Raw genomic sequence first — 16,480 nt, 5'->3', positions numbered from 1 at the left:
GGTACCTCTTCAGCAAACTGTTATCATTGAGCTTGTTGGCTGAACATTTTTGCAGATACAATTTTTCAGAAGGTTGTATATCTGCTTCTGAAGACTCTAATTTTCAGATCCTTACTGTATTCTATTATCTTTCTTTCCTTCTCCTCTTCCCTTCTCCTTCCTACTTACTCATGGAAAAGTATTGAGATCTAGAAATCTGCCACGTGCTCTTGAAAATCTCACCTGTATTTGGACATCGGTTTTGTTAAACTTGTGGTCTTCGTGGTATTCTGAACTTTTGATAGAAACCGTTTAAAACTTACATGGATATAGTACTTGAAAATAACAAACATTGTACAAGGCACTGGTCCTGCTGTCTTTCTAAGGGCAGGCTGTCCCCCCTGCAGAGTTTTGCTTTCACTGAAGTCCTGCTTAGTCTTTTCCTGCTCCTTGTGGATTATTGGCTCGTAGCAAGTGGCAGCACAGCTCGTTGTGCCTTCACACAGACCAGCACTTGCACACTCACAGCTTCGGCAGCTTTCTGACTCAGCAAGAGCTCATGCTCTGCTCTGTCACAGAATAGCAAATTGAGTCCTCTGTAGTGTGGGAACTGAAAATTTACTGCCTTACAGTTTCCTTTGAACTACTTTGGTGTTGAAAAATACATCTCGCTTCACCAGCTCTTCAAGTACGTGTATTTTTCTAGCTTCGGTCTGCTCTCACATATGTTGGGTTCTAGCTACTCTGTGATTTCAGCATTTAGGCTAAAGGACAGTTTAAACCTAAAAAAATCCTGTAAAAATAATTACACTTTGGGCTACAGTCTATGGTATTCACTCCTGCTACAACAGTTAAGCAAATCTTTGACCATATGCATGTGTGTCAGGTAAATGAAGAAAGAGTGAGTTTGTTAAAGTGTTTCATTTTTGTCAGGTGAATGGGAAAATCAGTTCTGCTGCTGTCTGAGGAGAGTACAGGAGTACCCATAACCTCATTGTGCTTCCCAATCCAGATTATTTTTCCAAATCAATTGTACAGTTGGTGGCACTACGGAAGGACTATTGCAGTTTCCGTACTAGCTCTGTTCAAGAGACAACATTCACCACCCTCACTGGAGAAGAAGGCCCTGTAGGAAAATTGTCAGTAACGAAAGCTCTTTGATCAAACACACTGCATACTAATGAGAAAATTGTGACATGAAAAGAGCCATCTCTGAAATGTCAAAGGATTGGTAAATAAATTAATCTGTTCCTGAGCCCAAATGGTCTAAATAAGGTTTATATAACAGAGGTGACAAATACTGGTTTTATGCAAAGAGTTCTGACATTGTTTATCTTGGGAAAAACATTTTTCTGTTGCCATTATTACTCTGCCTGCTGTGCAAAGACATGATACCACTCTTCTTTGGGTCTTTGGAGCTAGGGACAGAAGGGTTTGAATTTGCGGAAGTTGCAAAGTGAAGATGTGTTTTGTATATAATATTGGGCTAAATCTCCTGTCATTTACACTGATATAGGATTACTGTTAAAATGATAAAGCCAATGTCTGGAGACACAAATCTCAGAATTTGCACTGTACTAGTTTTATTGCTCCAAGTTGATAGGATATTTTCTAGTGCAGTAGGAAAAGTGCAAGAGAAAATAAATGGGCATGAATCCAGTCTAGCAGAACTGTGGTTGGGCACTTTAGATGTCTGCAGTGCCATTCATTATGGGTTGGCTTCTGTTAGGTGCAGGGAGCAATCCATTAAATGATTGCAAAAGAACAGTGAGCTTTTTTAGAAGACATGCTGTAGTGTGCTCAGCTAAAAGCTGTGCTGGCCATAGGAATTTTCACTTATACCTCATTCAACCCACACAGATTGCTTCGAAATTTCAGCAAGAAGGTTGCTACCCCCATTCCATTATCAGCTGGCATAATAAAAACCTTGGCATATTATTGCAAATGAAACCTACTGGAAAACTAGGAATTCCAGTATATTTTTGGCAACAGAAACCATACTGGTTTTGAGGTAACACAAAGATTTCCTCTGCATAAATTTTTCAGAATATTTTGCAAATGTTTATTTAAGTCTTTGAATATGTTTCGTATCAACCCTGTTTCCCTGAAGGAGCAGACTTTATATGTGTATGTAGAAATAGAGGGAGGACAGTGAGGAGTTCTCTGAGTTAGATAAAAAGAATGAAGGTGCTTCAAGCCATGACGAGCTCTAGACCTGTCTGTGTGTGTCATCAAATGAAGTGCAGTCATCACAAATGAAGCACAGGTATGTTAAGGACCCAGACTGAAGCCTGGCCCTCTGTGACCGGTCTGTCCCCAGTCAGTGGGGACCTGCTCCCTCTCAGCCCCACCTGGCACAAAAAGCACAGGCTGTTTCTCAGCTGCTGGTGGTCAGAGAGACTCTGGTGGCTTTCTGGGCTTTGGGGTGCAGGAGTGGTACTGATGACATGTCACAGATCTCTTTTGATGATAATATCAAACCTGCCTCCACTCACCCTCTGCCAGGCCTTCATATGCCCTTTTTATCTTTCACAGCTTATTTTAAAAGGTACAATACTTTGGTTTCTTGTCTTTGTTTCTCATCTCTTCACTGCAAGATGCTTTCAATTATAAATGACATGGACAGTGTATAAGTGTAAAGTATCACCACTTTGACAACTGCAAACATAATGAATGTTAACCTTGACTGCAGAGAAAGATGCAGCAGATTAACTTCTATAGGTTTTAAAAGTGGTTAGCAAAGAGAGAACTACAACCGCTGTCCTTATTGCTAACCTGGTTTCAGCTTAGTCCAGTTTAAGACAGTTTCTGATGGTGGTAGGAGAAGACCAGTTGAGCTGTGTGAGTGTATCGAAACCTGTAATTCCCAAGTATTTTACATTGTTACCTCATCAAAAGAAATAAAATCTTGCTAGCTGACCTAAGCACTGACCAGTAAAGACAGCATATACTCACTGTATCCTGGTGCAGAGCATAGCCAGAAGAACCAGCAGAACTCACTTTCCATGCCCCACGGAGAGATGGGGGAGCATGCTTTGCCCTGCCAATGCACTGCTGCCATCTGGGAAGGCCTCCTCTACTGCCCAGGCATCTGTGCACTGCAGGGCTGGCATGAACTTCCCATTGAAGCATCTTCCTTCTGGGGCACAACTTGGCATAATAATGTCAAATTTTCTTTTGACAAGTCAGAAAATTTAAGTCAAGGGTAAAACACAGGTTTTCTGAATGTCAGTCCTGTAACATTTCTTCTGATCAAAATAGTCGGCTGATTAGGTTTCATGTGGCCGGAATTTGGAAGAAGGACAGGGAGCAGTGAATGTGCTGTGCTAGCAAAAGCAATATCAAACTGGAATTATTTTATAGGAACAAAAGTTATTATTGAAAAAAGTTATTATTGAAATATTTCACAGTAATACATGTACACTGAGAGGTAAGATAATATTGTCTTAGGGATGTTGTGTGTATATCCTCGCTCTGGGATGCAGATTTTTTTCTTTAGCCTAAAACAAATTTAATACAAATATTTAATATTTGGCTTATTCTTATTCATTTGCATACTTACCATGAAGCAGAATAATACATAAATTATAACTGTGAGGTTTGTTGAATATGATCTTGATCCCAGAATTTCAGACTCAGTAGAAAGATTTCTCTGCCTTACATAGGCACTGAGGCATTGGGTTATGTCCTTAATTGTTTAGCTAAGAGGAAAGCCTTTACAGATGTACACATTTTCCAGAGTAGCAGTATATCATGTTGCAGTTGTTAAATTTCTGCTGGCTTTTGGTTTTGTTAGGGGTTTTTAAAGGTAAAAATAAGTAGATAGTTCAAATTATTTTGAAGTTTAAACTGTTACTCCTGTATAGCATCATTACAGGGACAAGTCACTGACTGCAGCTCTGAAAGCCTGGTGATTTACTAGTGATATCTTTTCACTGATGCTAAGTTTCAGACTACTTCAGAATACTTTCATGTTCTGTGAATAAATTGCAGTTTTGAATGTGTTCATTGGAGTGTGAGATTGTTGTTTATTCTCTCTCTATGCCATCATCTGCAAATTGCTTAATAGCATAAATCAAGGTTACATAAATGCTAAGGTTTTCTCTTAAGCAGCAGAAGCAATGCTAAAAAAAAAAAAGATAACAGTAGAAGGCTTTCATTTGTGGTTGTAGTGCTGTTAAGATCCTGTTTGATTACCAGCTTAAATTTGTTGTAAATGAAGATTCTGTTTACAGCCTTTGATTTTTTTAAGATGAGGTTAGACTAAGAAATCAGTATTCTTGAAGTAAAATACATCCTGATACACTGAGGATTAAAACTGGATGGCTGATACTGTTAATCTCTATAGTCACAAGACCCAGTGCTCTGATGGGCATTCCCACCCACAGGGCAATGCCATTGGGTCTGCTCATGAATAAGCTCCCAAACCCCAGCAGCTCTCAGTCTGCATCTGAACCACCCAGATGCCTGAGAGCAGGAGCACACAGTGCTCTGATTTTAATCCCTGCTCACAGAGGCTTCCAAGATGGAGTGTGTGTGATGGTGGGTCCATAGACAGTGCCAGGAACCTGCCTGGTGTGTGTTAAACTGAACCTGTTGGCCCAGTTGAAGTCTAGCAGTAAGTGTGACACAGACTGTCCTGCTCCTCAGCACTGGAGGAGAAGGGTGGAGCACGCTGGCAGAGTGAGCAGCACCAGCACGAGCCTCACTTGAGCAGATATTTGAATATCTGACATGGCGACTACAGCAGCTCTTCCCCAGGGCCAGCCTGGGTTCAGTAACAACTACGGCTTGTATGACTCCTGTGGTGACCTGGACCAAACTGGTCTTTATCAGCTGTTCCTTACTTAGGGAAGCATGAAGAGAATAAAGTCTTGGGTTCAGCAACCCTTGATTTTTCACTTCTGGCACATGCTCAGTGGGGTGTTGTAAAGATAGGAAGCTGTTTCAGCATGTGGGCAGAACAACTCATCTCTTTGCAAAACACTACACTGACACATCCTTTTTAATCTGAGGGATAGTCTGCTGATTAGATATTTTTTCAACAGTAGCCAACAAACAAACTTTGCAGCTGGCAAAACTATTTATTCAGCTGGTATGGATTTGTTCTTTCTCTCTTCTGTGTTAAACTTCAAAAAATAAATTAATAATGGCATTGAGGCCAGTCCAAAATTTACACGGTATTCCAGTCCTACTCAGTTAACTTTGATCGCTTATGTAAGACTGAAGTAATATATGTTCGGTGTGGGACGGGTTGGCAAGAGGATATGAATGTATATTTAATAATCAAAGAACTCTGTCATCCCAGATTGATATAGCCAAAGACATCTTTCTTCCTTTGATGGCTATTCCTGTTTTCTACCACTTGAGTTTGTTTCCATCTTAGCAAAATGAAAAAGAATCAAAAGTCTCTTGATCTAAATCTTTTATTTGTACTGGACTGAAAAGGTATTGAGTTACTTATATGACAATCAGTACCTGACAGATGTAACATCTCTTTCTAATGCCCTTTTTGCAATGTTTCTTAATGTAAAAAATAGTAAAACAAAGGAAAGAAAATCTGGGGCTTTGGTTTACCTTCTTGTCTTGCTAAAGAAGGTGAAGAGTTGAATTGTCACAGGTGAACTGAGACTATATCCTGCAGCTAGAGAATGTAAAGAGAATTTAAAATCTTTTAAAAAATTCTTACATTGTATTATCAATTCCTATATAAAATAATTTAATATTTTAAATACTTTTTAAATAATTTATCTGTATTTAAAACTAACTTTTTAAAATTTTATGTTTGGAACCTTTTTGGCATTAACACTTAAATAATTTTTTTTAAATATTAAAAAGTCTTTTAAATATTCAATACAATTCAATATAAAAACAGAAAAAGTAATATACATTGTTCACACATAGTATTGTACATGACACCTGAGCTCTAGAGTGAGCTTTTGAATTTGTCAGGTAAGTCATAGCTTAAGTTGTGGTGAACCACTTCTTATTCTCTCTCTGGACTCTTTAAGATTATAACAGATTTTTACCATCAATATGTAGTCTTTAATATTGTATACACATACTGTATAGAGTATTTAATTTCCATCTCTATGCCCAGAATTGTAAATAAATATTTTTTTCACAGCGTTTAGATCAAAATATTGTTTGCATACACAAATATATTTAGGACACACACAAGTTGACAAGAACCACACCGATTTTGCTCAGCTCAGTTATAGGAAAATTTAACTCAAAGGTGCCAAATAACATAATGGAGGAGTTGCTCTTATATTTAGAATGTATAATAAACTTATTACCAAATGTTTACAGGTTGTGTCAATGGTAGGAAAGTGAGGGTTCCCTTGTCCCCATGGTGCATTTTCGTTCACCCTGCCAATGATAAAGGCAGTGTGGGCAGAATGCTGGTTTCTCACAGCCCCTTTGTCAGCACCTGGAGTTCTCTGACAGTGTTACCAACTCACTGTGACAGACTCTGGCAGGACTTCACGTAAGGCCAAACTCTCCTGTTTTTAAGGGTAGGCATGTCTGTCACTGAAGATGAAGTTTACTGTCAAATTGTAACTTGCTTTCTCCATCCTCCTATATTCAGAAAGATGATTTCTACAGATACTGTAAACAGAACTGGGTGGAAAGAGGAGGACTCTCATGCTTCCTATACCACATGCATCATGTACTATGATTGCAATAGTTGTGTCCCATTGTGCAAGGTAGTCCTCAAAAGTCTTCATATTTTTCTTTGAAAAGCTATTCTCCAAGAGGACCCCAGAACTTTACAAAGCCTAAATGGAACACACTACATAGCTATTTAGGGATACTTGCAGCAAGAAAAAATACCAATGCAAATCAACATTCTTATCAGGAAGCCTAGCCTAGAAAGATTACCCAGAAGAGGAGCACATGCCAGGTGATATGTGCCGTTATTCACAAATGAACAAAACTCACATTTCAGAGTTTGCATTCATAGTTTCCCATTCATATGCAATCCAGAAACTACTTGCACGAATTATTACATGGCTTATTCTTAATAGTTGTTCCGGAAAACATAACTTCTTCACAAGTAATTCTGACACATGGTTTCAGGATGAAGTTACAAGAAGGTTTTGAATGTTTTGCTCATGTCTTTGCAGTGTGAGATTCTAAATGCACCTTCAGGAAAACACAATTCACAAACTGAGAAATAGCCTGCCTTCCCTTCAATCCTCCTGCCCTATCTCAGGCACAAAGGTGCTTGTATAAGATGTTCAATCAGCTGAAGAATGGTATCTGGGGCAACTCTGGGCTTGCTTTACATGAAATTTGATTCTTCTGCTTTCAAGGGAGCAGACTCTGAGAAGGAAATTGTTACCTAGGGAGGATAAGCATTTCAGCCACTTTATTTTAATCGATCTTAAGAGATAAACTGAGGCCTTGAGTTTATTTCACAGTAAAAATATGGTACAACAACAGGCCTCTGTTTGTGTTTCTGAAGACCTCAGCCAAAAAATTTAGATTCTGTAGGATAAAGGAAGCAGCCAATGCTAAAATAATCCTCTCTCACATCTTTTACCACTTACAGCAGTGGTTAGGAACACTGGTGTGCTAGGAAGGGACTAATTCTCAGCTGTTTTGTACGCACAGAGTTTCAGGTCCTGGTATTCTCAGCTCAGCCCTTTTCATTCAGACATCAAAGTGACATCAAAACTAAGCATATTTTGACAAGAGAATTTCAGAATCAAAAATAAGATAAAATGCTGAACTACTATTTTGCCTTTGCAAAGGTCTGTCTAGACTTAGGAGAATTTGCATTTCCCTGAATGTATATGCAGTGTGTATATATAAATATGTATTTATACAGTTAATAGTTTATATCAGAATCAAGAAGCTTTATTATTCATTAGTACTCATCTGATGATATAGACTGAGCAGAAAAGGTGCCATTTTCTTGTGAAGACAATATTACGTTGACTCAACAGAAAGAGTTCTATAAAAGGCTAAGTATACAACAGATCAAACACTTAATTTTTAAATGAAAACCTTGATCTCAGGATTTAATGGCTTTTTTTGCTTTAGATTCTTCATTTATGCTTAAGCCTGTACAAGACATTGAGTTACTTTTTCCACACTGGAATCTGGTTAACAGTAAAGAGACAAGCATGGGGGTTGGGTTTTTTTAAACAAGTCATGATGAAGGCATCTTAAATCAATTGGTTTTCTTTTTGATAGTTAAAATGGTTATCAGTTGAAAGAATGCCTTTCTGGGGAGAAGGAAGGAGTAGTCAACACTGCAACAATTACTGTGAAGCCTGTTTAAGAATTCAAGACAAATTTCTAGGTCAAATCCAGAAAGATATGGAAGGACAAGTTACGTGGTGCATCCTCTGAACTTTCAGGTTTCTAGTGTCTCAGACAAATTCAAAATTCTGAGAGTCATATATGTTGTATGCAAAGTGCATGGAGGGAGTTACAGACTGACTGGGTGTGAGTGAGGAGCTGAAGAGCTACGTATATTTCTCCCTTTTCTCTGTTTGAGCAGCCATTTGGATTTAATCCTCTCCTAAACATAGTGTTTGCCATCACTCATTCAAATAGTTAAGATGGACTGTGCTGTCCTTTATAACAAAGTCTGGAAGAAGTAACATTTCTGGCACTGCCTACCTCTTATTTTGTAACAGCCAGTTCGAACATGTGTAAGAGATGGTGGTGCAATACCCTGTCATTCTGAAGGGAATTGCAGCCACTTGGCATTTTTCACAAAAGAGTGCTTGGAGGAGCTGCACAGACACAGCCCAGAGAGGGACTCTTGAATTCCCTTCTGAAATGGTGCCACTCTTCCAAAAGGAACTCAGGACCAGAGAGGGGGGCAAAAGAAAGTAGACAATGAGAAGCACTATACTCATTAAAAACAAGCGATCAAAAGACCTCACATTCTTATTTGCTACATACCATTCAGAGAAGCAGGTTTTAGTTAGGAGTTAAGCAAAATCTTTAGACACAGCTTCTACAAAGTTTGGTGCTGACATTAAAATACCAATTGTACAAATGATTGTGAAGACTGAAAAGGCCATCAAGCAGAGCCGATCCACTACAGAGGCTGCAAACTTCCATTCATTGCAAATGGCTTCCTCTTCATCCTGGTCTCTGAATCGGTTTGCAATGTACCTGACCTCTTCCAAAATCTTAGCCAAATCTGGGTCACCTTCAGAGGGGTGGCCACTGTGCAGCAGGTTTTCTTCATCTGTTGGTGAGCAGGTCATCCTCCCACAGATCACACCTGAATCAGTGGTGGGCGTGCAGTGAACCCCTTCCAGCCCCCTGAACCCGATGTACAGCATATTCCCATTACTGGATTGCTGTCCACTCACAGTGTTCATCTCCACACTGGACAGGCTGCAGCGACGCTGTTTATGTTGACAGGCAGGACGCACTTTATCTTCCCCTGGTCTTTTCATCCTCAGAAACCAAGCACACCAGTTCAGAAGGATAATTCGTGTCTGAAAGAAAAATTTTGAGAATAAGCATCTCTTCACACAGTCAGTCTTTGGTGCTGCTGGTATTCAGGCAGCTGGGGTGACTGATCCATGGTGTCTGCTTAGCCTGCACAGAGTTCTAGAAAATGGTGCTGGAGTTTTCCAGCTGATTGATTTACCAATCACTGGGGTTGTTTTCTTATTCTACCAGTGATGTTTATTGCCTCAGGCTGACTATTAGTACTGGGACTCCCCCCTCCTCAGATGGGAGTGTCCATAGTGTTAATTCTTCCTGATGCTTGAACAGTGACATGGCAGCCTTTTCCCCCTTTACTAGAAACCATGGGTTAGACCAAACCAAACCCTTACTGAAGAAGAGTTACTTTTTAATAGTCTTAATAGCACTGCTTTGGATGGTAGTCAATAAAGTTACAATTATTTTTTCTCTTACCTGTGCTCTAATATTAAATTCATATGCCATTACTGTTTGGGTGGGGTTGCTGAAACAGATTTTGGACTGGACTGGACTACCGAGCTTTAAAATGTTATGGCTCTGTTCTCATATTGTGTTCACGACAGTTGATGACAGATTTTAGAAAAGAGATCTGGATGTAACATGGAGAAAATATGGGAAAATTACTTCGATTTAAAAAAAAATACTTTGCAGATTTAATCTGTGTGTATAATTTTACTGTTTTCCACATTGCCTTAATCCAGCTTTACAGAAAGTGAAGGAAAGCCAGAGACTTTCATTCACTTCAAATGAAAGCTTCTGTAATTTATTTAAATCAGATTTTAAGAGCTCATTCCAGCATTTCTTTCTCAGAGTTCTAATGAAATATTATTGTATCATACAATAAGTAAATCTTACCCTATAACTAATATTAGATTTGGTCCATTTATTCTGACTGTAGGTTGTTACTCAGAGTAGATATTATATCCACGCAAATATCCCAGCCAGAGACAGATCTTGCCCTATTACTTTTTTTATGCTATCAAGCTTCACCAAGAAGGATAATATTCCATTACCTGACGGCCTAATCCAAAATCCACCAGTGTCCAAAAAAATGTTTGTTGGACTTCAGCTTCTCAATCCTACAGCTCACTCCTCAACCTCAAGTACTCTGTTTTCTGAGAATGTTTGGCTCAGTACTAAATATTGTCCCCTTTAGGTCATCAAACACACGTCTGAAGAGATCTGCCTTTTATTCTCTTCACTGAAATTTATTTTAAAGTCACCACCCCCAAACAGGCCAGGGAATATCTCATTATCTCTTGTCCTCAGGGCACTGCTGTATGCACATTGTTTCCAGCTAGTAAGGATAATAATAACTCATTGTTCTAGAGAGAAAAAAAAGGAGAAAGGTCTTTCCATCTTCAGAAATGCCTGATGCTGCCGTGAACTGGGTGAAGTCAAAGGAGGGGACATTTAGCTGATGACAGCAGTGTGTAGTCATCTGATACCAGCATAATATTCTCTGTAAAAACCACCCCTCATAGAAGGACATTATTTTTAAAAGTCTTATGTGCTTAGAAAAAATATTTTCATTCTTTGCACTTTACAGATCCTCTTGAACAGAGATTTTCAGATCAAGTTCCACTTTAACAGCATCTTTAACAAATGCTTCCTAGGCTATGTATGTTACTGTATGGACAACAGCTAAGTATGTAGCAGCTGCACAGCTGCACCTCGAGAGTAGTGCATTTCATGCATTTATCATCTCCATCAGCATCTTACTCTTTTCTTCTACCTGGTTCACTTCTAACATCTGGAAATTTCTTATTTGAAAATCACCTTCATTTATATATTTAGGTTTTAACAAAATCCTGAATTGCATGTAGCTGTTTTGAAGGATATGAGAAATTAGTGGAGGTATATCCATTCTCTCTCACACACACACATTTTCTAAAAAACCAACCACACGAAACATATCTGGACACCTCATTTCTGGTGAAACTTCTTTTCCAAACAAAATGCCTGGGAAGTATTTATATGTTTTTAAGAGTTACAAGTAATCATGGGCCACTGGCTACTCTATCACATCCCTGAGCTGTACATTTATGCAATGGATAGTGAAGGACAATCAAACCTTACCCATTTAGGCATTTTTCCTCCATCTGGATCATGATGGTGGTATTGTAGAACAATAACAGTGACAACAACAGAAAGACCGACAATAATCATAGTGCTGGCAAAATACTGAGCTGCAAAATAAAGAGATAATTACAGGAACATACTTTGGCTGATATAGCCTTAATAAGGGGTGTTTATGTATGCATTCACAGCATTTAGTTCTTTGTCCAGTGCTCTAGGTACTTTTTAAAGATTTCTCAACAGCAGAAAGATCAGACATTATTTTGAGGGGATAGCCAGCTTTTAGCTGTTGTTTTTGTGGAACTAAGCACCTGCCTTTTCTAAGAAACCTTGACACGGGCTGCCTTCTAATTTTCTTTCAGTATTATTACAGAGATTGGCTAGTACTTTTTTTGAAAAGTTTCTCTTTTTGTTTGAACAATTACGGTAGGAAGATGTAATTAAGTTTAGCTCTGTATTCCTAATTGGAATTAGGAATATAGAACACAATCTGGCCAATTGTGTCAAAATTGCAACAAATTCTTCCATGGAAAATAGACTCTCTTACGCTTTCCCCAAATACCCATAGGTTCTCTTATTTCGTTCAGAGTAGAGAGCACCCATCAGAGCCTCTAATCAATTTGCAATATTTTTCTAATTCAATTGCAGTCATCCATTGTACAGCTGGTGATTTGCCTTAATTGCTGGCCTTTGTGCAAAGTCACTGCACCTTGTTTGCTAAAAAAATCCAAGTGAATAAAAGCTTACCAATTAAGGGCACAGAGTCAGATGTTGCTGGCATAATTTCAGCCACAAGCAGCATGAAGACAGTGAGAGACAATAAAACTGTTATACCTGAAAGATAAAGTGTGAAAGCATATCAGTAGCTTTTAATTACAACAGGGAGAGAAACAAAATTAATCTGAAGGAGTGCTCTCTGCAAAATGCAGTGCCACTGTACCCCTGCTCCAGCACATTGGTGCTACTCCTGTCCTTCCTTGTACTGCCTCAAGTTCAGGGGAGCAGTGCTGCCAAAGTGGTGCCAATGCTTGCACAGACATGGATATTTTTACATCCTTGTAACAGTGCAACTTCTATCATCATCTGCTAATTAGCTGAGGCAAATCAAAGCACTGTGTTAGCTTTAGAAACATGGTGTGAATTTGAGTATTTGAGCATGTGACACTTGATTAGTTGTCATGGAAGCTACAGGTGGTGTAATACATAAATTTCCTCAAAAGCAGATTTGCTGCCTTGGACAAACTTTGGTATCCTTTGATATTACTGTTGGGTTCCGCAGGGGGTTATGCCCAAGCAGTCTTGACTGTTGGGTTTTGGAGTTTGACTTTCATTGCTCAGTGATGAGTTCCCGTCTTTCTGGAAAAAGGCCTTACTCTTTACTCAGAACTAGACTTAAGCAATAAAGAGTCATTGTCAGGTGGGAAAGGATTTAGGAACAAAGAATTCATCTTAAAATATGGTGAGGTTCAACTTGATTAGGAAGGATATTACTCAATTAAACCATATTCCGCATGTCAGTTTTGTTTCTATCTTTAAACAGCAATGTTTAATTAGTAGAAGTCAGTTCATTTGAATTTTGTATGGGACAAAAGGTTTGCTCACATATTTAAACTCCATCTTAAAGATAAGTACTCAAGATCAGATTTGTTTCACAAACCAATATTTGAGTTAAAATTCACTATAAAAAGTACAATAGGAGCAATTAGAATCAATCTTTCTGAGAAGGCACTATGGGCTCTTAATACAACTCAATATTAAAAGGAAGCATGAAGAGGAATTCAATGTTAAAGTATTCAAATGTGTATTTGTAAACTTAAGCTTTACCTAATGAATGTGAGATTCAGCAAATAAATGTCAAAATGAAAGCCTGCTTCTTAAGGAAGGTATTCGGGAATTGTTTATGCCTCTGCTGGTCAGCATCAAACACTAAAAATAGCTCATGAGTCAGAACAGGACACACAAACTATTCCTCCTGCCTAAGACTGTTCAAAAAGAAATTTTAAAAGGACAACTTCTTTTGCTTTAGTCACATTTACAATATCCTATTAATACTTTACCTAGTGATATCTTCTCTCCCGAGTCTGCTGGAAGCAGGAAAACTAACAAAGCAAGTGCCGATATCAGGACACAAGGAATAAGGAGGTTGAGTCCATAATAAAGAGTCCTACGTCTCATGGTAACTGTGAAGGTTACATCTGGGTAGGGTTCTTTGCAACATTCATAAAAGCTCTCAGTTCTCTTCCCAGGAACTCCTGTGAAGGAGAAAAGAGGAAGAAAACCAGAAATTAATGTGAATAAACTGTATATTATGTAGCATTTATTTTTTAAAAGGATAAATTTAGCTTTCCAAGTTTTACTACATGTAAAACTACTTCTTTAAGCTTAATTCCCACTTTTTCTCAGATGATAAAGGAAAATCAGATAAAAGATACTTGCAGAACTCAAGCAGCAAATTTGTCTTTTTTTTAATGTTGATTTGTATCTCAGATCTGTTCTCAAGAGTTTCAAATGCTACTGGCTAGGTCATTTATGAATTTAACTTCTGTCTTCATTCCCCAGTTGTTATTCCATCCATTTCAGCAGTGGAGACAAGGCTGCAAGTTCACAGTGTAAATAAGGAATCAAGAGCTCACCTACTAAGTCCCACTCTCCATTTGAAATATAGCCAGATATATCTGCTTCTTGCATTTGTAAGTCCAAGGACCAGCCTCCGTAAGTCCAGGATCCAAACTTCAGCTTACATTTCTGAACATCAAATGGAAACCAGCGCACATCTATGTAGCATGAGCTTTTAAATATGCCTAGGTGAGATTTTAAACAAGAACACTTAATTTGAATGCTTGTTCCACATAATTTCATGTACATTTTGTAACCAGCATTTTTTCTACATTGTGCCTTCTGTTTTTCACTTGTAAGGCATATTTAATCTCAGTCATGTCTTGACATGTAAAGAGCAAAAGTCAGTCATAGGAAAGGGAAAGAACTGTACCATTAATGTTTTGATGTTATTAACTATTTTTTAAGGTACTCTTCCATTTTGGCACGTAATGGAAGAATATTTAGAGAAGAACTCAGATTTCTAGATACAGTATTTCAGAAAGAAATGAAGCGGAATATGTAATCTGTTTATATTTCTTTTACTGACTAAAGCAAGAAATCCTGAATTATAAGAAATTCTGAAATATTATTTGCTGTATTATTAGATTTATATGCTCTTGATTTACTCAGGAAATCTAGCTTCTTATTTTTCACTTGTTGAGTCAGACCCTGTCCTTCAGCAGCTTTCAGAATTGAATTGAAAATCCCCCACCAAATGGAACATCTTAAATCAAGAGAGCATCTTAAATGAAGAGGCAAACCCCTGAAATCCTCTGGAGATCTTAGGCAGAAAACCTAATTTGTCTGGAAAGCATTGGCTCTACTGCTGTAGTTTGCAAAACTCTGATACTAGGAAGAGTTAATTCTAGTGATTATGCTAATTGAGTTGGGGAACAGAAACAGTGCTCCACTGCTATATATCCAGACTAAAAATTGTTTTGATGAAGCACTCAGTGAATCATTTCAAATAGAAATGCATCCAAGATGTTACGAAGCATCTTACTGTAAAGTTACATATTAATAAAAGAAACACTAAAATAAAAATTTATTGAGGCATTACCATGATTTTAACAAACAATATCATTTTAGAGTAAGTACTTCCAAACTTCTGAAATTGTGCATTATGACAGAAGAATTTACATAATTGTAATAAAACATGTATCTTTTATAGTGGCTTCCATGCAAAGGTGTTAACCATGTAACCATAATGCATCTAGGCTTACATCTATCAGATTATGCTAGCTCTACAAATAAAATATAAGAGAATTTATGGCAAATTTGAAACCACACCACACATAAGTAATCTGTCAAAATTTATGACATGCAAACAGCCTACCTGGTGGCAGGTATTGGCAATGTCCTGAAGAATTGACTAAAACATTAGTGTGAAAAGTAGCATCAAATCTTTCATCAGCACTAGAACAAGGGAAAAACAAAATGGGTTATTTGCTCTTTGACTGGCTGAAGAATGTCTGAGACAAGTCTGTTCTCATTAAAGGACTATGTCACCCCAAAAACTTGACAGCTTTTTCCCTGTCACCAGTTTTCTGTGGCCTCAGAGTAACTGGTCTGATACTTCTGGGTTTGGTTCTGATTAAGAACTGTAACTGAAGGTGAGCCACCTCATTCTTGCTGCTCACCTGCCCACTAGATTCATTATAGTGCCTTGACTCTATTGATTTCTATTTGGAAAGTAAGCACTTTTTAAAAACTTCTCAAGCAACTGTACAGGGAGATCTGTTCTCTTGCTGTCTATGTTAACAGCAGCTAATGGATACGAGGAGATGGATACTCCAGTGCCTGTGCCTTCCTACCTCTTTGCACGGGTGAACATTATTACTGCATGTCATACATGAGACTCTTCAATGCAGCTCCAGCCTTCGTTACCTACCTCAGAACCCACAAACTGGGTTCAGACCGGAAGAAAAAAAAGGCAGCCCTATTCAAGGTGTCAGTGTAGTGGTGCTGTCCTTACAAGTCTCTAGAAGAATTACAATGTCATTTGGAGAGTGCTCCAAATTATGAATTGGCAGCTACTGCCAAGGAATATCTCAACTATATCAGGCACTATGTCCCAGGAATTTACCAGGCATGAACATTTTAAGAACTTCTATATGGGAAGCACAATGAGACATAGGCTACTGTATTTGTTGTACTGTTTGTAGTCTCCAACCTGTCTCCTTGTGGGGTGGGTTGGCACACGAGGCAAAGGCAGAGCCAGCTGTGCTGGGCAGGGCAGAGGAGTCACACAAGCCTCAGAGTCTGGATTCTTGCAGCAATCTGAACTTTGAAAACCTGTCCATCTCTAGATTGATTGGAACAAGACAAGTCTCTGATGTCTCTTTGTGTATTAGTGGTT

General features: G+C 38.4%; 1 protein-coding gene across 2 annotated transcripts in view; it reads right to left on the bottom strand.

Moving 5' to 3' along the window:
• Window positions 1-5,387: 5,387 nt before the first annotated feature.
• Window positions 5,388-16,480, bottom strand: part of LOC104684036 (neuronal acetylcholine receptor subunit alpha-7) — a 38,077-nt gene continuing 26,984 nt past the window's right edge. Inside the window, exons 5-10 of one of the 2 annotated variants that reach the window (XM_039557667.1) lie at window positions 15,458-15,537; window positions 14,157-14,324; window positions 13,581-13,775; window positions 12,271-12,357; window positions 11,524-11,633; window positions 5,388-9,452 (exon numbers count right to left, since the gene is read on the bottom strand). In XM_039557667.1, coding sequence (XP_039413601.1) covers window positions 8,934-9,452; window positions 11,524-11,633; window positions 12,271-12,357; window positions 13,581-13,775; window positions 14,157-14,324; window positions 15,458-15,537 — 1,159 coding nt within the window. In that variant the 3' untranslated portion in view covers window positions 5,388-8,933. The remainder of the gene's footprint in view (window positions 9,453-11,523; window positions 11,634-12,270; window positions 12,358-13,580; window positions 13,776-14,156; window positions 14,325-15,457; window positions 15,538-16,480) is intronic. The other variant, XM_019280842.3, reaches the window with a different exon arrangement.

This window comes from Corvus cornix, chromosome 10 (genome assembly GCF_000738735.6).
Source record: "Corvus cornix cornix isolate S_Up_H32 chromosome 10, ASM73873v5, whole genome shotgun sequence".
Classification (NCBI taxonomy): Eukaryota; Metazoa; Chordata; class Aves; order Passeriformes; family Corvidae; genus Corvus; species Corvus cornix.
Note: the sequence above shows the minus strand (reverse complement) of the source record. Positions and strands in the feature narration are given on the sequence as shown.